Genomic DNA, 20,295 nt, shown 5'->3' on the forward strand with positions numbered 1-20,295 from the left:
AGTGTGGGGCGGTGCGTGCGGCGCACGGGGCTTTCCGATTGGCTGAGCAAGAAGTAGGCGGGACTGGCGGGGAATGAGCCGTGACGTGTCGGTGTCCGGGTTGGCGGGGCCGGTGGGGTCTCGTGGGCGGAAGCGGAAGCGGCCCGGCCACGTGGGCGGCGGAACCAACTGCGGGCCCGGGCGGGGGGGGGGAGCCCGGCCCGGGAACCCCCCCGCGGAGTAACGACAGAGAGCGGCAGAAGGGCTGAGAATCGTGGTTTCTCCGTTTAATGTTTCAGTGTGAAAATACTAGAGAAAAGTTGATAAACCGGCCCGAAATATCCAAAGGGGGTTTTGAACGTCGCCGGTTCCTTCCCCGAGCCCGACAGAAACGGTACATGCACGGGAGGGGGGGACGCTGTGCTCGACGGCAGCGGGAGCTCCCAGAAATGCCCGCCCCCCTCCCACGACCTGAGTTAGGGGAGATGGAGGGAGCGGGAAGGGGGACCAGGGACAGGGGGACACGGGGGAGACACGGGAGGGACACGACGGCAAAAACGGGGGGACGCGGTTCCCACCCACGGGCGCCAGGCGGGGAGATGGCACAGGGAAAGGCGTACAAAAGAGTCCGCTATAAAACAAGCGCAGGGCGCGACCCGGCTCCTGGAAACTCACAAAGGTGTTGTTAAAAACACGGATTTTTCCCCCCCAAAAAAAAAGTTTCCAGGGGGGGAAATGCAGAAGTGACAGTGACAGCTCGCCAGGCTGGGTCCTGCCTGTCCCTGGAAATGGGGGGCGCAGAGGAGCCCGTGGGGGTCCCCCCTCCCCGGGGTCTGGGGGCAGCTCAGTGCCCCGGAGCCGCCGCGTGTTTGGCAGGAGAGGGCGAGGAGGAGGAGGAAGAGGAAGAAGAGGGGGAGGAGGAAGCACCGCTCAGGGCGGACTGAAGGTAAACGGTCTTGTTAAAGAGTCTGTTGCTGAGGAAAACCACCAAGGAGAAGAGACGGAGCTGGAAGTGGCTGAAAGGGAAAGAGAGTCCATCAGGTCCCGAGGCCAGGAGCGCCCCCGCAGGGCTTGGGGGAGCGCTGGTACAAGGATCACTGCGGGGGAATGAAGGATACTCACTAGGTTTTGCCGGGGGTCCTGGCTTCGTTGGCGCTGATGATGAAGAGAGGGAAAAGGATGGAAAAGAGGCAACCGCTGAAAGGCAAAAAATAGAATAGAATAAAATAAGGGGCACTTGGTGGATGTCAGGAGGAGGAGGGGCCAAGTGGCTTTCCCACCTGATGATGTAGGAGGACTGCATGGCTGTGAGGAATGCCAGTGGCAAGCCAAAGCCAAAGTAGTAGGGCCAGTTCCTCTCGATGTTGGACAACCGTTGGTGCATTTCGATTCCTGCCAAGAGGAAAATCCCATGGAAATGAACCCATGGGGAGGAGACACCCTCACTGCAGAATCACAGAACCATTTAGGCTGGAAAAGACCTCCAATCACCTCCTTTGACCAATCCCCACCTTGTCAACAGATCAGAGCACTGAGTGCCACATCCAGTCATCTCCTGAACAGCTCCAGGGATGGGGATTACACCACCCCCTGGGCAGCCCCTTCCAATGCCTGACCACCCTTTCAGTGAAGAAATTCATCCTGATGTCCAACCTGAACCTCCCCAGCACAGCTTGAGGCCACATCCTCTCATCCTGTCACTTTTTATGTGGGAGCAGAGCCTGACCCCCACCTCACTGTCCTCTCCTGTCAGGGAGTTGTGCAGAGCCACAAGGTCCTGAGCCTCCTTTTCCTCAGGCTGAGCTCCCCCAGCTGCTCCAGACTCTCCCCCAGCTCTGTACCCATCTCTGGACACACTCCAGCACCTTAATGTCCTTGTTGTGAGGGGCCCAAGACTGCACTCAAGGCCTCACCAGTGCCCAGCACAGGGGGATGGGCAATGCCCTGGAGCTGTGGCCACACTGGGGCTGGTACAGGCTCACCTGAGCACACTGGCTCATGTTTATCCTTCATTCCACATAAAAACTGATGGCAGATCAGCCTCTGACACCCCAACTGGATGTGGAGAAACACCCAGCCCAGGTAAATTCCCCCATCCCAGGCAGGGAGCCCCCATCACCTTTGTTGAACCAGCGGTACTCGAAGCAGTAGAGCGAGTAGAGCAGCGACATGTGGAGGAGGCTGATCAGCTGCCCAATGAGGTCGATGGGGAACAGGCTCACGATCATCCCCTGGGATGGGAAAGGAGAGGATTGAGAGGGGGATGGCTCAGGATTTGGTGGGAGCTGGTGGGGTGGTTGTTTGTCTCACCTGGATGAGGAAAAGCGCCTGCAGCAGGAGGTTGAACAACATGTCGGCGATGATTTTGCTGACGCTGGGGAAGGGGTGAGGCTTCCTGCCCGACACCTCGAACGCCAGATCCGCGATGTCCTGCCAGCACAGACAGGGCTTCAGGCAAAGGAACCCCAGAGCACTGGGGGCTTCAGGGAAATTAAACCCACTGTGATGCTCCCGAGCTGCTTTTGCCCATCAGGAATAGGCCCAGAGCCTGTTTTGGGGTGGGATTTCATCTCGTGCCCCCACCTGGTCAAATCCCACCCTGTTGCCCTGATTTTTCAGCTTTCTGATGTGTTTACATTCTTGTATTAAAGTTCTCACACGTTGAAACATAAACAAAGTGCATTGTTTTTGTATTCCTCTCTGTGAGGGACTGCTGGTTTGACCACTGCAGTCAGAGGGGTGTTCCTTTTGTCCCCCAGTCCTTGACCAAATCCCAAAACCTATATAAGTTAAGTTTCCTAAAATAAAGTCCTTCTTTTCTTGCTCTCATGCTGGAGGGCGAGTGTCTTTCTTTTGTGTCCTGATTGCAACACCACCCAGCAAAGGAAATCCTTCTGTTTGCTCAAAGCAGGGCCCAGGCTCCTGTCACCTACCTGAAACCAGATGGCATTGACCACCTTACTGAGCACAAAGAGGGGCAGCACCCAGAGAGCACTGAAAATGGAGGTGAGGATGAACTCCAGCCAGGACCAGACATCACCATGTAAGGAAGGGTCACCTTGGGAGGAGAGACAGAGACACACATGAGGAACTGGTGTAGGAACCTCCAAATGCTTCATAGATGTCTTTAAAAGCACATTTCCACCCCCTTGATTTTTATTGAAATGCGAAAACACACAGACAAATGTGTCTGAAATGACAAAGGCCCCTGGGCTGGATCCCTGCAGTGCACAGGCTGTCAGCAGGGTGATCCACCCCTGGTTTTCTACTGGGTGATTGATGATGGGATTGGTTGGTGCTGGGCAGAAGAGGAAGGTGATACAAGGAGACAGAGGTGTGAGAACAGACTCTGAACTGATCTCTTGGGCCATGAGCACCCTGGATACCCCCAGGGGAAAGGCACCCACCGATGATCTGCGCTGTGACCGACTGAAGGACGGGGATGAACACTCGGTAGAACAAGAAGAGACTAAGCTGCAGGGGAAAAAAAACAAACAAGGGCTCTCAGTGAGGTATCCTGTGGCTACAGATCCCAAGGCACGTTGCCTCTCCTCCCCCAGCAAATACAGAGGAGCAAGGATTTCTGTTTAAATACAGCCACAACCTGCAGCTGAACATTTTAACATTTCCATGCCAATCCCTTGTACTCTGCACCATTGAAATGAGGAAATGAAGCCATTTATTTGGTTATTTGATTTATGAAGTGCTGGCTCCATTAAGGATCAGCCTTATGAACCAGGCACAGCAAGTCAGAGCTGAGGAAATGTATTTAAGATTTCAATATCCAATTAGCAAGACAGTATCCCAGGCTGCAGCAAAGCAGGAATTGAATATTCAGGTGAAGAACAATCTCAAAGACTTGGAAAAGCAGCTTGGGTTTCATATGTGGGTCTCTTGACTAAGTCTGTGGTCCTGTATCCCACAGTGAATCCCTTAAAATACAGCATTGGGATGGGAATGTGGTGGTTCCCAGCAATTCCTGCTGCCAGGTTGATGGCTCACCACTCACAGCCTGTGAAGGCTGGAGCAGGACATGGGTTTTCACAGGTTTTCACTTTTTTTTTTTAATAAAAAAACATAATAAATAAGAGAAACCTCCACGTACCCAGAAGACGCCTCCATTCCAGGCACAACACTGAAATATCCGGCTCACGATCCGGGGTTCACTGCAGCAGAGAGGAGTGTTAATGTCCCAGCACCTGCACAAATGTCCCCTCACAGGTGCCAACTGCTCGTGCCCCACGTTCTGGACACCTTGGGAGAGTCACTAAGAACCAGCTCAGCACCAGTTGTGCACCTGATTTTATCCAAACACAGAAATCCTGGAAGGAATCTCTGCACAGACTCACACCATGTCTCAGCAGGACTTACAGCAGGGAGACTCTTTTAACCTTCATTAATTCCCAAAATCTGCACTGAAATAGAAAAAAAAGCAAAGCTCTCTTCCAGATTTTTAAGCACGGGCTTTGTTCCCTCCAAACTCTTGCCACAATAAAATTAGGAAATTTTGGATATATTTTGTTTTTGGAAGAGGCTGTTTCAGCTCAGGGTGGTTTTGGTGTCTCTGGACATGCAAGAGCAGCTCCACAGGACTCTGCAGCATTTCCCCAGTTGGGTCTTGACACCAGAGTGATTTTGCCATAAAGAAAACTAGCAAAATTTAGCTGTTTATATAAAGAAAACGAAAAAATTATACTTTTCTTCAGAGGCAACTGAGATGTGGAGCTGCAGAGACCCCTGAGGAGTATTGGGATCATGGGAGACTTTTCTTTCACCTTTCAGCCAGCCACAATAATTGGTAAATATGTCTCAAAATGGGCATTATTGTCAAAAACCACTGTGTGAGGTGTCAGCCCAATAGTCAGACATGGGAATAGGTGCTGTTTTCTCCTCCATGGGGATAATTCTGACATTTCCAGAACCACTGAGGTTCTGCAGCTCCAAACTCCACAAAACACAGCAGGGCTGAGGGAAAGAGACACTCAATCTGCCCTGACATGGATCCAAGCTGCTGTTTCTTCCCTGATCCCACAATTACCACCACCACCACCAATGGCTCTGAGACAGCACAATGATTCAGGAGGAAAAGAAACTCATAAATCCCTGTTCTTTCAGAGGTAATTCAAACTGATTATCAAACAACATAAAAGGTCAGACTTCTTATCTCACAGTAACAGCTCCAGCTCCATTATACCCTGGAAAATGGTTGTTTCATGCCACGTGTTTGCCATTTATTGGCTCTGAGTATCAGGGAGAAGGGAATTGAGAAGGGAATTACCCCATTCCTGCCCAGCCACGCCCCACACTCACTTCTCTTGCTTCTTCTCCTCCATGTGGAGCCTCCTCTGGGCGAGCGCGCTGTTGGCTCTCCTCCTCCTCTGCTCTTCCCTTTTCTGCTGGATCCGGGCGTCCAGCTTGGAGATGGTGCAGATGCCCCAGATGGAGTCCTTGATTCCCTGTGGGCACCAGCAGAGAGGAGCAATGGGAAAACCCTCCTGGTGCTGGCCTGGAGCAGCAGCCTCACCTCTCTGCCAAGGCCCAGTGACCTAAATCACTGCCCATTCCAGCATCTCCATCACCAGCAATAATTTTTTTTTTTTCTGTAAAGGTGTAATTTATATTCCAATCTGCACTATTTAAAACCCTGGCAAAATAATCAGTGGGATGTCTCCCAGCTTTGTCTGGCAGGAAGCCCCTCATCCTCTGCCAGCTCTTTGAGGCCAATAAAATGGAATGACACCAATATTTGGGATGTGAAAAGTCTGGCTGTATGTTTGGAGTTTGAGGATTATTCCTTCACAAATAAAAGCATCTGGTCCTCAATCCAGGAACTTCCTCCCACCAGGCACATCCATACAGGCCTGTTAATGGGAGAGGCCCAGAACTTTTCCCTTACTCCCTGTTTGGAAGATTTGCAGAGCTGCCTCCAAGGACTGGCTTGTCCAGAGAGGTTGGGACTGTCCCATCCCTGGGAGTGTCTAAGGCCAGGCTGGATGGGGCTTGGAGCAACCTGGGATAGGGGAAGGTGCCCCTTCCACTCTCTCTAAGAGAGACTTAAAGGTCCCTTCCAAGCCAAACCACTCTGGGATCTTGTTCAATCATTTCCAGCTCCAGGTGATCCCATAACCATCATAATCACAATTTCCCTTTAAAATCAAGATCATAAGGATGAGCCAGGAGTGTCACCACCCTGGTGGCAGTTGGGCTTGTGGAGTTATTGAGCAAAGAGGATCAATTCCAATGCCAAATCCATGTCTGGAACAGCAGAGCTGGGCTCTGACCAGGCAGCTCTTCCAGCTGATGGTGCAGGAGCTCTGGGAAATGACACAACTCCTGCTTTTAGGTGGTGGCCACAGGGCTTCGATCAAACCTTTGTCTGTTCTCCAAACCAAGTTATTTCTGAGCATGAGCTATTGCTCAGTGTCACAGCATGAGTGGCTTTTAGCCTGTATTTAACCCTGGATGATGGAAGACAGGGTGGGAGCACTGAGGTGACACAGACCTTGTTATTGCTAGGACAGAGCTGCTGTGCTCACAGCCATTCATTTATTGTTATTATTACTATTAAATTATATACAATATTATAGGTTCTATATTAAAATATAGCCATTCATTTATTGTTATTATTACTATTAAATTATATACAATATTATACACCCTATATTAAAATGTACTATAAACTTTGTGTGTTGCTATATGCTGTCACTTAATAATACTCTTATTAATACTATATTTATATACTATAATATATACTATATTAATATAATGCTATATTAATATTATAATTAATACTATATTTATATACTATAATATATACTATATTAATATAATGCTATATAAATATTATAATTAATACTATATTTATATACTATAATATATACTATATTAATATAATGCTATATTAATACTATTATTAAGACTATATTTATATACTACAGTAAATATACTATATTAATATAATACTATATTAATGCTATTATTACTACTATAGTATATACTAGAATAAATATACTATATTAATATAATACTATATTGATACTATTATTAAGAGTATAATACTACAATTAATACTATAATTAATACTATAATTAATACTATTGAGATTTTTCATTAATTTGTGGCCAAGGGAAACCTGTCAGGGGTTCAGCAGCAAAGCCTTTGCAATAAACACAGCACACAAGAGTGTTGAAATACACCTGGAGACCCTTTTCCTTCCAATTCCCTGCTCCTTTGGGAAGGAGGGAGCCCCCAAAGCCCCCAGGAGCCTCACCCTGACGAGGTCATGAAGGAAGATTCTGACGCTGTCGGCCATCTCGACTCCAGCATCACCTCTGCCGCCCAAACTATCAACTACAGGGAGAGGGGGAGAGCCGGGCCCAGGCCTGTCTCATCCTGGAGAGACGGGAAACGGGTGGAGCCTGTGGAGAGAGAGCACATCGGTTATTGGCAGAGCTGGTAACTGAGCAGAAATGACAAGTTCAGTCTCACCCCGGTGATTCCCAGCACCATTCCCGGCCCTCGCTGGGCACAACAATCCTGCAACAGGGCAGGGAATGGATCCACCCTGTTCTTATCGTGGTGTTAGAGAGCTCAGGGGTAGAGAAACAGCTCTTGTAAAGCACCAGAGAAATAGAAACAGCATCTGAAACAAGTCAAAATATAAACCACCAGGTAACCAAACTCGTGTTTTCCCACCAGGCTGCCAAGGGCTCCCAGCAGCTCTGGATTCACAAATCCCGGCCTGTCAGCCGCAGAACGCAATTAAAAATCATTTTTAAAAGGCTTTGTTTCGGTTATTCCCAGTCAGACCCTGCCGGGCTCTAAGCTGCAGAACCGGACCCGGCCTCCGGATTTATTACCGAGTTAATCACAGGCAGGTTCCTCCTGAAAACCCGAGTTATGGAATGCCCTGAGGAGGAATCGCCCCCTGCCCAGGGGTCACCGGGGGTCTCACAGCTCCGGGATGACCCTCAGGCACCCGGGGAGGGGCACAACCCCTCTGGGGTCTCCGTGACCCCACAATTCGGGGGGCCCGTACTTTACCTCAGGGCTGTCCCCACAGTCTCCCCACACAGCGCGTCTGAGGGGGGACAGCTCCCAAACGCCCTCAGAGCCGCCCCCGCAGCGCCCAGAATCCCCTCGGGGTTTGTTCCGGCACGGGAGGCCCGCGGTTCCCGGCGCTGGGTCTCTCGTTTCGCCGCCCCCCGGCCCCCCGGTCCCCCCGCACTCACCGGGGCCGGGCCGGGGGCGCACGGCGGGACGGGCCCGGCTCACACGGCCCGGCCGCGCCCACCGCGCATGCGCCGCGCACACGCACTGCCTCGGCCCCGCCCACCGCCGCTCGCCCCGCCCACCGCGCGGACACCGCCCACCCCGCGGGCCCCGCCCACAGCGCTTTGCCTCCAGTGCGCATGCGCCAAAGGACACGGCACTCGTGTGCGCGCTGCTGCTGTCTGCCGCCAGAGGGCGACACATGCGCGGGGAAGGGAATTGGGAATGGGGGCCCTGCGGGGATACTGGGAACACTGGGGGATAGTGGGAATACCGAGGAGAATGGGCATCCTGGGGCCGGGGGAACTGTGGGGATACTGGGAACACTGCGGGGATACTGGGGATACCAGGGGAATGGGCGTACTGGGGCCAAGGGCACTATAGGGATACTGGGAACATTGGGAGGATACTGGGGATATCAAGGGGAATGGGCGTCCTGGGGCCGGGGGCACTATGGGGACACTGGGAACACTGCAGGAGAACTGGGGAGATAATGGGAGCGCTGGATGGGGTAATGGGCACACTGTTACTGGGGTCACTGGGGCAGATAATGGGGGCACTGAGGGGATACTGGGGATAATGGGAGCACTGGAGGTGGGGACACGGCAGGACAGTTGTGGGGATACTGAGGATATCGGGGCTGCAGGCACTGGGGGAATATTGAGGATCATAATGGAAGTACTGGGGGAAATGGGGGTTAGTGGGGACACTGTGGGGACAATATGGGACACTGGGAGAATAACAGAGTAGATCTGCAGGATAGGAATTAACGGAGGTATTAGAGGACATTGGAGGAATGATGGGAGCACTGGGGGAATGGGAGACTGTGAGGACTCTGGAACTAAGGGGAATTTGGGGAGGCAATTGGTAATGTGGGATACTGGGGACACTACAAGTATGGGGACATAATGGAGATACTGGGAGGGAATGGGGCGTAGTGGGGACACTGCAGTTGTGGAGGGTGTCAATGGGGACATGAGAACTGAGAGTACTGGGGAGGACACTGGTAGCCCTGGTGTTTACCCCATTAACTCCCTGACACACTCACCATCCATCCATCCATCCATTTTATTCCTACCGGACACGACCTCTGGCCTGGGGAGGGGGTTCACGGTTGTGCCTCAGTTTCCCCCCTCCCCACCCCCATCAAACCACACCCTGCTCCTTCAGGGGCTCCCCATCCACCAGCCTGTCCCAGCCCAGCCTCCTCAGGTCCAGGGTCTCGTACCGGCCCTTGACCAACAGCTCAGCCACGGCCCTGCCGGCGGCCGGCGCGTGCTGGAGCCCGTGGCCACTAAATCCTGCAGCTAAAAACATGTTTTCCAGCCGGGGGTGAGGGCCCAGCACCCCGTTCTGGTCGAAGGTGTTGTAGTCATAATATCCAGCCCAAGACCCCCCGACCCGCAGGGATTCGAAAGCCGGGACGCGCCGAGCCAGCCGGGGCCAGATCTGCTCCTGGAAATAATCGTGATCCACCGACAGGTCGCTGGGATCCGGCTCTTCCTCCTGGGAAAGGACAGATTGGAGGTGTCTGATAAAGAATAGAGGGGGTGAATGGTCTGAGGGGACCCCAGGGCTCACCTCGGGGGGGCTCATCCCGCCCAGGTAATTCCCAGCGAAGCCGTCCCGACGGAAATAAGCGCCCGAGGTGTCGACGAGGAAGGGGCAGGAGAGGCCGGGGCCGTTGGGGCAGTGCCAGGTGAACACGTACCTGGGGAACCCCAAAACAGAGTGTGGGAATAGTCCCCTTGTCCCTCAGTATGGTGTGGTGGGGCTGGGATGTGGAGATGTTTGTTCCCCCCAGAAAATAACATTGAGGGGTCATGTCACTCCTGGAGGGGCTGGGACTGTGGGTACTGGGGGGATAATTGAAGTACTGTGGGGTAATGGGGATAATAGGGCTGTGAGCACTGGCACAGGATAATGGGGACACTGGGGGAATAGCATGAGTACTGTGGATACTGTGGATACTGTGGATACTGGGGTTGGGGTCAACTGGGGGACGACGGGTGACATTAAGGGGGATAATGGGGGCACTGGGATTGGGAATATGGGGACACAAAGGGGATACTGGGGCCGAGGGCACTTGAGGAATAATGGGAGCTCCAGGATGCAAGACCCCACCTTCAAATAAAAAACTGAGGAAGCTCATCATGCCCCCAGAAGCTGGAGGGTGGTGGGTGCTGGGACGTGTGTTCCATTCTGTGATCACCCCAGAAGAGCACCCAGGGGTTCATGTCACCCTCTCACAGACAGAGGGGTGCCAGCGTGACAACCCCCAAAATAAAAGTGCTGAGGTGTTCCTCCATGACACAGGAGTGGTGGGGGCTAAAATACCCCCCCAAAACAGCACCAAGGGCATCCCCCCTTGAAAAAGGAGTTGCTGGGATGTGCCTCCACTCTGACCCCAGGGGCTGACCCACAACAGCGTCGCCCTGATCTTTTTCAGCCTTCTGATGTTTGCGTTTTTGTAGTGAAGTTTCTCACAGATTTTCAGGTAAACAAAGTAATGTTTACTTTCCTCTACGGAGGAGGGACCATTAATAGACATCTAGTTTAACCAGTGGGGTCAGAGAGGTGACAACCTCATCCTCCAATCCCTGGTCACTGTCCAGAACACATTTAAATTGAGGTCAAAAAATAAACTTCTCTCTTTCTGCCCTGACAACTGGCTGAGTGCATGTCCTCTGATGACAACAGAGGTGGTGGCTACCAGGCTGTCCCTGCTGTGAGCCCCCCAGTACCTTTTCCTGGGCTGGATGGGCAGCGGGGGCCGGCACAGTGCCCTGGGCAGCCCCTCTGCCTCCAGCAGCTTCCCAGCCCAGGCACCTGCAGCGTTGACCACGATGGCACAAGCCACTGGCTGGTACTCTATGCTGTCTGGCATGTGGACCTGGGAGGGCACAGACAGGGGGTCAGGGGCACAGGGGGGTCAGGGGCACTCCTGGGGAGTGGGGAGTTGCACACACACACAAACACACACACACACACTTACATGGACATATTTGATGCGTGCAGACAACTGTCCTGGTGGCATCATGTGGTTGGCTGAGATGACAAAAGCTGGAGGGTTTTGGGGTGAGGTGGGGAGACCTGGGGGTGGCAGGAGGCAAACCTCACTGTGTACCCCCATCCCTCACCTCGCACCTCCCCGGAGCAGCTCTGCACTCCCAGGGAGATGGCTTTGCGCCGGAATGCGTTGAGGAGGGTCCAGGGGTCAAACCAGCCTTCATCCTCCAGACCTGGGCAGGGAAACATGTTGGGGAAGATGAATCAGGGAAACCTGATTTGCTTAGCAAAAGATTCTGAAAATATCAAACCTATAATCAAAATAGAAACAGGACCTTATTTTGAGTTACAGGATACCGACTCTTAGTTACTCTATAACCTGAAGACAACAGCCTGGGCAGCTGAAGGAGAATCTCTTTTAATTGAACAATACCCTTCTGCTGGCTGAGGGATCCAAAAGTCAATGTAGCAAAACAGAAAAGTCTAAAGAGTAGTTTTTAGAGTTTAAAATATAACACAGTGTGGTAATGTAGTAGTTCTTACAGGCTGTATGGAGATTCTATAGGATGTTGTGTCTTGTATTGGTTGGTCACTGTAAATTAGAATATTCATCACAAAAGGAGATAGAGTGGATTATAACAAAGACCTTGCTCTCTGACCTCTGCTCTCTTCCCCCTGCACTCTGACCCTGCCCCCTTGCTCTCCCTCTCCCTTCTCTCTCAGCTCTCACCCTCTTGTTCTTTCTCCCTCTCCCTTTGGGGTTCCCTCCAGCCCAGGCTGGTGGCTGAAGGCAAATCCCTTTTACCCATGACCCCTGCAATAAACCCACATATTCTAGAATATCTCAGGTGAGCAGACTTCCTTGTCCCAGCCATCTTCAGATGCTCCTACAGGGACACAACTGTGTGACCCCCACCCAATACATGCTCTTTGTGGGGCTGGACATCCCCTTCCATAAATAAAACCAGGACAAAGGATTCATGAGGAAGATGAGGATGAGAAGGATGTTGAAGAGGAGTCTCCACATCCTCCCAATCCTCCCACATACCATAGGATGCCACGGCCACATCCTCTGTGTTCATCCAGGGGAATTTCATCTTCAGCTGGGTGGGGGACAGCAAGGCCACCTGTGCCCCTTCCTCCCTGGGATGGCCAACAAGTGGAGGAGAGTCAGGGTGACCCCCAGGCCCTGAAATCTCCCCCCAGGAGGGTCCCACGTGTGTTCCCCACCTCTGGAGCTGCACAGTGGCCTCCAGGGCAGCAGCCTGCTGGGGAGATGCCAGGAACAGGTACCCAGAGGGCTGGAACTGGATGTCGATGGGGGGCTCATTTGGCACCCCAAGGTGCTCCTGTAAGGAAACAGGGGGGACCACAGTGAGTGGGGCTGGATTCCCCCAAATTCCCCCCAAATAACACCCATATAACCCACTTACATTGATGTCACGGAGGAAGCTGGCAGAGAAACGGGACATTTGGATATTTTCCCGGAGGGAAAACTGCTGCCGGATTCCCCCGGCCGACAGCACCGTGGAGGCTCTGGAATACTAAAGGAGAAGACTCAAAATACAGGGGGTTCAGGGGGGTCCCCACGGCCTTACCCTGCCCTGGGTGGGGTGTCTCACCATGGGGTCTCTCTCCACCACCAGCACCTTCATCCCGTGTCTCCTCTGGCCCTCCAGCACCTTCAGCCAATAGGCCACGGACCAGCCCAGCACGCCGCCCCCCACCACCACCACATCGGCCTCGTCGGGGGGCCGGGGGTCCGGGAGGGTGCCCGGGGGGACCCAGCCCCGCCCTCCGCTCCCCGAGGACGGCAGCTGGTCCCGCAGGGTCTGCACCATCCGCTCCAGGGTGTGCCCCAGCTCTGCGGGTGGGGAATGGGGGATGCTGAGCCTGGGGGCAGCCCCCCATGGACCACCCACCCCGGGACCCTCTGCATCCCTCGGGATCCCGGCTAGGACATTCCCAGGATACCCCTGGCTCCCCAGACTCCCCCCAGGGCCCCCTGGGTCACCACCAGACCCGCTCCCCATCCCCTGCAATCCCCACCAGCCCCTCCCGCTCCCCCAGCTCGCTCTTGGGAATCACCACCAGCCCCCTGCGATGTGCCTCCCCCTTGGGACCCCTGGTCTCCGCTGGGACCCCCCCACCATTAGTTTCCCCTGGGCCTTCTGGAACCCCCCAGTTCCCTCTGAGACCAGCAGCCACCCCATTCTGCCCCAGCCCCTCCAATGCCCGCTGTCACCTCCCGCAGGGATCACCCCCAAACCCCTCGGGCACCTCCCCGTAACCCCCCGCCCCATTCCCCGGGACTCCCCATTCCCAGCAACCCCGACCTTGCCATATACCCTCATACACACCCCAGCCCTCCCTCCTGTCCCTGGGACACCCCAATTCACTCCATCCCCTCTCCATTCCCAGCAATTCACACTCAGACCCCCCTCTCCCCTCCCCTCCATTCCTCCGCGTGCGCCCCAAATCCCGGTGTGCAGATCTCACCGCCGAAGAAATCGGAGCTGCTCGGACCGGTGGTGCGGAGCGGGCGGGCCGGGCCCCCTGCCGGGATCCCCCCCGGTTCCGGGGTCCTTCCCCATCCCGGGGTTCCCCATCCCGGGGTCGTTCCCGGGATTCCCCCCCCCAATCCCCCCAATCCCCGCACCGCGCGCCCCCACCGCAGCATGGCCCCGCCCCTCCCGTAACCCCGCCCCCTTCCCCATCATGACCACGCCCTCTTCCCCTCGTGGCCACGCCCCCTGCACTGTCCTAAGCCCCGCCCCCGCCCGCCCGTGCCGTCCCGCCAATGGCTCGCGGGAGGGGCGGGGCTTCCGCCGGAAGCGCGGGGCAGAGCGACGTGTGCGCCCCGCCGGGCCCGGCGCCGCCGCCGCCATGCTCGACTTCTTCACCATCTTCAGCAAGGGCGGCCTCGTCCTCTGGTGCTTCCAGGGCGTGCGCGGGCCCGCCGCCACCGCCCCCGTCAATGCCCTCATCCGCTCCGTCCTGCTGCAGGTCGGGCCGGGCCGGCTGCCGGGGGGAGGAGGGTTGGGTGGGGGTCACGGACCCGGCGGGGCGGGAGGGGAGAGCCCGGCTGCCGTGAGGGAGGGGACGGCGGGAACCGTCTGCCTGGGGAGGGAGAGCGGCTGAGGGGACTGGCATGGCGGGGAGGCGGGGATGGGATCATCTCCCTGGGCAGGGAAATCAGTGAGCCCGCGTAGCTGGCGGGGAATGGGGACCGGGGGAAAACACGGGCACCAAAATCTCTGCGGGAACGGGATCGGCCCGTTGGGAGGGGGAGAGGTGGATGGGAGGCCCTGCAGGGAGAGGGGAGAGCTATGAGTGGGATTATCCAGGTGGGGATAGAGAGGAGAGGGGTGTCTGGCACACAGGTGGGAACACTGTTGGGCACAGCCAGCTCTGGGGGTGGGGACGGGTGTGGGGTCACCCATTTGGGGGTGTGGATGGGACTGTCACCTTGGGGAGCAGAGAGATTTGGGTGGCACCACCTGCCTGGGATGGAGCAGAGGGGACACGACCACCCCGGGGTGGGTGGGCTCCTGGAGCTGAGGGGGGATGGATGGGACCACCCCTGCCCAGGGCGTGTGGGGTCGTGTTTAAAGGATGCTGGACCACTTTGGGGAAGGGAGGTGACAGGGATGAGGGGGGTGACAGGGATCAGGGGATGGTGGGAGCTGCTGGCACCCCCGTTCTGACAGCTCCTCTCCCCCAGGAGAGAGGTGGCAACAACTCCTTCACCCATGAAGCCCTCACACTTAAATACAAACTGGACAACCAGTTTGAGCTGGTGTTTGTGGTAAGTGACCCCCCCCAGGCCCCTTTGGGGTGGCAGGAGGGTCCCTCCAAGCCCCCATTGGGCGCCCAAACCCAAAGGAAGGGGAAAAGAGGGGGAGCAGTTCCCCTGTGCTGAGGTTTGAGCAAACAGCTGTTTGCATTGCTTAGGGCTGGACCTTGGCTCCCAGACTGGTTTGGCCCCTCTGTCTCTGGGATTGTGGGGGGTGAGGGGCTGTGATGAACATTCAGGGGGATGCTGAGCAGTGACCCCAGTGTAGCCAGACTCCCCCCAGAGGGGGGACATGGGTGTCTGTCAGCTGAATGCTGCTGCAGTAGCAGCTTATTTTAATCATCTCCAACAGGATTAAAACTAATCAAACCTCAAACAGAAGCTGCAGCCTTGTAAAACTTCACTTTGGTCAGATCTATTGAAAAAAAATAAATGCCAGAAATGCATCGTTCCTGTTACTTTAGAGAGCATTTAACGCTCTCCTTTTCAGTTTCCTGGCACCTTATCTCCATAAATCCATACAACCTACCCTGTTGACCCACAGATAAGCTAAAGGGTTTTTTGCTCTGTGTGCCTTTCTTGCCATGAGACAGCCTCTGTTGAAGCAAAGCTCTGGGCTGTATTTCACCTTTTTTTGGGGCATTTTAGACGCCTGGGAGGGTGGAGCAGAAAGTGCAGGCTGAAGCTTGTGCAAATTAAAGAGCTGTGAATTAAATAGAGAGGTTTTTGCTTGCTTGCTGCTGCTGAATGAGCTGGAAATGCAGTGTCTGTTGGCCGTGCTCCTTGGCAGGTGGGATTTCAGAAGATCCTGACTCTAACCTACGTGGACAAGTTGATAGACGACGTCCACAAGGAGTTCCGGGACAAATATCGCAACGAGTTCCAGCAGAAGGGCGCCCTGGGCCTCCTAAATGGCACCTTTGATTTTAAAGACGATTTCATGCGCCTCCTCCGGTAAAGAGCTTGGGAGTTTTTATCTTAAATTTGTGTTTTGAGCAGAGATGGGAGCGGGGGAAGAGCTGAAATCCAGGCTAATGGGTCACCTCCCTGCAGGGATGCAGAGGAGAGCAGCAAAGTCCGAGCTCCCACGGTAATGAAGACGTTTGAGCAGTCTCTGAAATCCCAGAAGACTGTCAAGTGTATGATTGAAACCCGAGGGGAGAAACCAAAGGAGAAGGTCAAGAACAAGAAGAACAAAGGTTCCAAAAAGGATGGTGAGTCGATGGGGAAGATAAATGGGAGGGAAATAAATATTCCAGAGCAACGTGTTGCAGCTTGTGCTTTTGCAATCTGCTTGGAGCTGGACTGAGCTTGTGTTGGGCCTCTTCCTGTCAGGAACAGAAGCTGTGGCAGTGCCCAGTAAAGCATCTGCAGCTGACAAGCAGCTCTCAGCAGCAGGGGACAAGGAGGAACTGACTAAGGATGAAATCCTGCAGAAGAACCGGGAGGAATTCTTCAGGAGACACATGAAAGCTGGGGAGAAGTCCAGGTGGGTGATGAGGGCATGGTCAGTCTGCCTATGCTTTGAACTAGGCCATGGCTGAATCTCTCCTCCTTTTGGTGGCCCCTGGAAGCCAGACCTCACTTCCCTGGACCTTATTTCCCTGATTTGCCTCCTTGCTGAAAAGACTGGGAGAAGACACCTGGGAGTCCTGGAGGGGTAATAGAACCTGATTTTCTTTGCTGGGAGATTCAGAAATCCTGGCAGAGGTCCAGACCTGTCTTTAGTGAGCAGACAGCAGCAGTGCATTGACATATGGCTTGAGGGGAAGTGGTGTCATACAGGGTTAAAGTTCAGATAAATAAACTCTGGAGATTGGATCAGTCAATCTCTGCCTTTTTGGGTAACCCCGGCTTTTATTTTTCACACCTACTAAGGAGGTGATGGCTGCTGCTTCCCTGCACTGAATTTCTGGTGTTTGTTCCCCCAGATCTCCAAAGCCCGACGCACAGAAGGAGAAGGGGAAGAAGCCCCGGGTGTGGGATCTGGGGAACTCTAATGCCAAAGTACTCGATTACAGTAACTCCGCTACCAACGGCAGCGCCGAGGCTTGTCCCGTGGAGGAGTTTGACCCTGACATGGTGAGGAAAAGTCAGGCTCCATCTGCTGTCCTGCATCTTCTGGGCATGATGAACCCAGCCCAGTCTCTGTGCCTGCATGGGAAGGGATCATGAAGAAACGTGAAACAAGGATTGTGGCACTCGGCCCATAAAGCTGCTTCTTTCCCTTGCAGGCTCTGGGGGATAAAAATCGTGAGCCTGGCCGCCTCTATGACCTGGAGTATGAGAGTGACGATGAAGCTGAAGAGGAGAAAGTTGTCCAGAACCCTTCAAAACCCAGGTAGAGGCTGTCACAGCCTTTGCTTGTCACATGGTTCTTAATTTCTCTCTCATAAATCCTGTTCCAGTCTAACCAGTAAAGCAGGAAGCACAAATTGATGTGTTTGTCTGCTCTTCTGCCTCTGACCTTTGCAGATGGTCACTCTCAAACCTCAGTGTAACTCTTGTGCTTCTCCACAGTGTGAAGAAGGGTGGCCTGGGGGGCATGTTTGGCATGCTGAAGGGCCTGGTGGGTTCCAAGAGCTTGACTAGAGATGACATGGACCCTGTGCTGGAGAAGATGAAGGATCACTTGATTGGTACGTCTGGATCTGTGGTATGAGGGATTAGTGGTAGTTAGTTCCTTGTGCTCTGTTAGGTGGGCTCCAGTGTGGGTAGTGCCCGTGGTTTAGGATATTCTTGCCCACAGAACAGTGGTGGGTTCCTGTCTCACCCCTGAGGAGCCCTCAAAAATGCAGCAAAAACGGGGCCACAGTCAGGTCTGCACACTGACTCCATCCTTCCTTGATGCTGATGTGGGATGTGCATAACCTTCTCAGCAGCACTGACTCCCTGCCCTGTCTTCCTCAAAGCTAAAAACGTGGCAGCTGAGATTGCAGTGCAGCTCTGTGAATCTGTGGCCAAGAAACTGGAAGGGAAGGTGATGGGAACGTTCACCAGTAAGTGTCCGTGTGGCATCCTGCGTGTGGTTTGGAGCTCAGGAGTGTTCCCTGTGTGTGATATATCCCGTTTCCATCCCCTTTTCCCAGCGGTGACCTCGACAGTGAAGCAGGCTCTGCAGGAGGCCCTGGTGCAGATCCTGCAGCCCCAGCGCCGCGTGGACGTGCTCCGCGATGTCATGGACGCCCAGCGCAACCACCGGCCCTACGTCGTGACCTTCTGCGGCGTCAACGGCGTCGGGAAATCCACCAACCTGGCCAAGGTAGGGCGGGATCCCGGATCTCAGGACTGGGGTGGTGAGATTAGGCTGTGTAGCTGTTTTTCTGACCTGTTGCTGCTGTGTGCAGATCTCATTCTGGCTCATTGAGAACGGCTTCAGCGTCCTGATCGCCGCCTGTGACACGTTCCGCGCGGGGGCGGTGGAGCAGCTGCGCACCCACACGCGGCGCCTCAACGCGCTGCACCCTCCCGAGAGCCACGGCGGGCGCACCATGGTGCAGCTCTACGAGAAGGGCTATGGCAAGGATGCAGCAGGCATCGCCATGGAGGCCATCTCCTATGGTAGGCGTGGAGCTGGAGTAGTGGGTGGTGTGTTCCTGGGGTGGTGCTGTCCTTCACGCTGCCCTCCCTGCTTGCCCCAGCTCGGAACCAGGGTTTTGACGTGGTGCTGGTGGACACGGCGGGACGTATGCAGGACAACGCGCCCCTGATGACGGCGCTGGCCAAACTCATCGCTGTCAACGCTCCCGACCTGGTCCTGTTCGTTGGGGAAGCGCTGGTGGGAAACGAGGCTGTGGATCAGCTGGTGAGTGTGGAGGTTTTGCTCCTGAGAGTTGAAGAGGGGGGAAAAAAAAACATTTCTGTAGGTTTTACCAGAGAATTGGACAGTGGCGGCACCACAGATGCATTCCTTGGATCTTTTTTCTCCATCAGGTCAAGTTCAACAAGGCCCTGGCTGATCACTCCATGGCGCAGACACCGCGGCTCATCGATGGGATCGTCCTCACCAAGTTTGATACAATCGATGACAAGGTAAGGAGGCTGCTGAGGTGGCTGCACAGAGATTCCTCACAGTGACTGGAGGGGAGAGACAGGAATTATCAAACACAGGGCACTCCTGCACTTCCTTCTTGTGTTCCAAGCCACTGAACCCAAATTTACAAGTCTGGTTTCCACACACGGGGGGGAGCACTGGATCTCATGGTGCTGCTTGTCCCCTGGCAGGTGGGTGCTGCCATCTCCATGACCTACATCACGAGCAAGCCCATCGTTTTCGTTGGTACCGGACAAACCTACTGTGATCTGAGAAGCCTTAACGCCAAGGCCGTGGTCGCAGCGCTCATGAAGGCCTAAACACCAAATCGCTGTGTGCAGACGTCCCAGAAGAACCTGCTTTACCCTGTCACCAACTAGTCTTTCCCGTGTAGTGCAGAACAGAATGGAGGAACAGCAGCATGAGGAGTACTGTTTTTGGATAAACCCCTTTTTATCCAGAAAAAGCCCTTCCCTGGGTTCCTCCATTCTGTGTCCAGTGACGCAGACTCCCTTGCGGGGAGGCCGAATCCAGAGCTTTGTATTGTTCATGCTGCACGGGGGGGTGGGCGGTGCCAGGATCTGCTGTGCTTTTTGGTGGGTTTGAAGGCTTTTTTTTTGAGCTGCTTTTGATTATCAGACCAGCATAGGGAGGAGGCAAAAGGGACTTGGGCTTAGGGGCAGCATTAGATCTGGCTGTTAATGTCGCTGCTCGTGGCAGCTCCACTGAAGCTGATAAACCAAAAAAAGCTGACAGCCTGTGCTGGGCAGGAGGGGACATGCTAAATTGCCTTAAAGTCACCCATATCTGTCCTCACCCGGACTCTGGAGCAGGGGCCCTAGACACCATGTATTTGGGCAGGAGCTGGAGAGCTGCAGCAGCCAGGTCCAGAGGAGGAAGGCAGCGTGCCCTGCCTGGCTCCTGCCTGCTGGTCTTGGCATTATTTGCTAAAAAGGAAAAAAAAAAAAACCAAACCACATTAATACTGGAAGAGAATGGTTCTGCTGGTGGCTGCTTGCTGCTTTCCTGCACCCTTTCTCCCCCCTCCGAGTGCCTCTTGATCCCAGTTGGAAGTGCTACACTGAATAATACAAACCTCTCTGACGATGTCTTGTAGCTCTTGTATTGCAGATGTGCTATAGTGCAATAAATTGAATGCTGTCTGCTAAGAGACATAATTTATATAAAATAAACTTCATAATTTGTT

At 54.2% G+C, this 20,295-nt stretch overlaps 3 protein-coding genes across 3 annotated transcripts; 1 reads left to right on the forward strand and 2 right to left on the reverse strand.

Moving 5' to 3' along the window:
- Positions 1-245: 245 nt before the first annotated feature.
- Positions 246-8,267, reverse strand: EI24 (EI24 autophagy associated transmembrane protein). Its single transcript, XM_083878227.1, has 11 exons — positions 8,211-8,267; positions 7,250-7,397; positions 5,290-5,435; positions 4,085-4,145; positions 3,387-3,453; positions 2,913-3,037; positions 2,290-2,409; positions 2,099-2,210; positions 1,260-1,371; positions 1,102-1,176; positions 246-995 (listed from the first exon to the last, which is right to left on the reverse strand). Exons 2-11 carry the CDS (start codon positions 7,289-7,291, stop codon positions 824-826), a joined length of 1,032 nt encoding a protein of 343 aa, XP_083734353.1. The 5' UTR covers positions 7,292-7,397; positions 8,211-8,267; the 3' UTR covers positions 246-823.
- A 1,037-nt stretch (positions 8,268-9,304) lies between these two features.
- On the reverse strand, positions 9,305-13,944 carry FOXRED1 (FAD dependent oxidoreductase domain containing 1). The gene is made up of 10 exons (XM_083877863.1): positions 13,759-13,944; positions 12,882-13,123; positions 12,693-12,803; positions 12,490-12,608; positions 12,308-12,402; positions 11,391-11,492; positions 11,246-11,313; positions 10,995-11,143; positions 9,832-9,961; positions 9,305-9,756 (listed from the first exon to the last, which is right to left on the reverse strand). Exons 1-10 carry the CDS (start codon positions 13,937-13,939, stop codon positions 9,397-9,399), a joined length of 1,557 nt encoding a protein of 518 aa, XP_083733989.1. The 5' UTR covers positions 13,940-13,944; the 3' UTR covers positions 9,305-9,396.
- A 167-nt stretch (positions 13,945-14,111) lies between these two features.
- Positions 14,112-20,062, forward strand: SRPRA (SRP receptor subunit alpha). The gene is made up of 14 exons (XM_083877959.1): positions 14,112-14,265; positions 14,984-15,067; positions 15,846-16,009; positions 16,109-16,269; positions 16,391-16,544; positions 16,987-17,137; positions 17,290-17,396; positions 17,576-17,694; positions 17,968-18,054; positions 18,145-18,317; positions 18,403-18,616; positions 18,697-18,860; positions 18,989-19,087; positions 19,280-20,062. Exons 1-14 carry the CDS (start codon positions 14,146-14,148, stop codon positions 19,406-19,408), a joined length of 1,926 nt encoding a protein of 641 aa, XP_083734085.1. The 5' UTR covers positions 14,112-14,145; the 3' UTR covers positions 19,409-20,062.
- Positions 20,063-20,295: the final 233 nt, after the last annotated feature.

This window comes from Zosterops lateralis, assembly GCF_965231275.1.
Source record: "Zosterops lateralis genome assembly, chromosome: 25".
In the NCBI taxonomy this organism is placed as follows: domain Eukaryota; kingdom Metazoa; phylum Chordata; class Aves; order Passeriformes; family Zosteropidae; genus Zosterops; species Zosterops lateralis.

Excerpts from the sequence above, each read along its gene's own strand:
- EI24 (XM_083878227.1), bottom strand. The coding sequence starts at position 7,291 with ATGGCCGACAGCGTCAGAATCTTCCTTCATGACCTCGTCAGG. Across the intron at positions 4,146-5,289 it reads GAGGAGAAGAAGCAAGAGAA|TGAACCCCGGATCGTGAGCC; the intron begins GTGAGTGTGGGG and ends TCTCTGCTGCAG. Across the intron at positions 1,372-2,098 it reads GTACCGCTGGTTCAACAAAG|GAATCGAAATGCACCAACGG; the intron begins GTGATGGGGGCT and ends TCCTCTTGGCAG.
- FOXRED1 (XM_083877863.1), bottom strand. The coding sequence starts at position 13,939 with ATGCTGCGGTGGGGGCGCGCGGTGCGGGGATTGGGGGGATTGGGGGGG. Across the intron at positions 11,493-12,307 it reads TGTGGCCGTGGCATCCTATG|GTCTGGAGGATGAAGGCTGG; the intron begins GTATGTGGGAGG and ends TTCCCTGCCCAG. Across the intron at positions 11,144-11,245 it reads CACGCATCAAATATGTCCAT|GTCCACATGCCAGACAGCAT; the intron begins GTAAGTGTGTGT and ends GTGCCCTCCCAG.
- SRPRA (XM_083877959.1), top strand. The coding sequence starts at position 14,146 with ATGCTCGACTTCTTCACCATCTTCAGCAAGGGCGGCCTCGTCCTCTGG. Across the intron at positions 15,068-15,845 it reads AGTTTGAGCTGGTGTTTGTG|GTGGGATTTCAGAAGATCCT; the intron begins GTAAGTGACCCC and ends GCTCCTTGGCAG. Across the intron at positions 18,861-18,988 it reads ACGAGGCTGTGGATCAGCTG|GTCAAGTTCAACAAGGCCCT; the intron begins GTGAGTGTGGAG and ends TTTCTCCATCAG.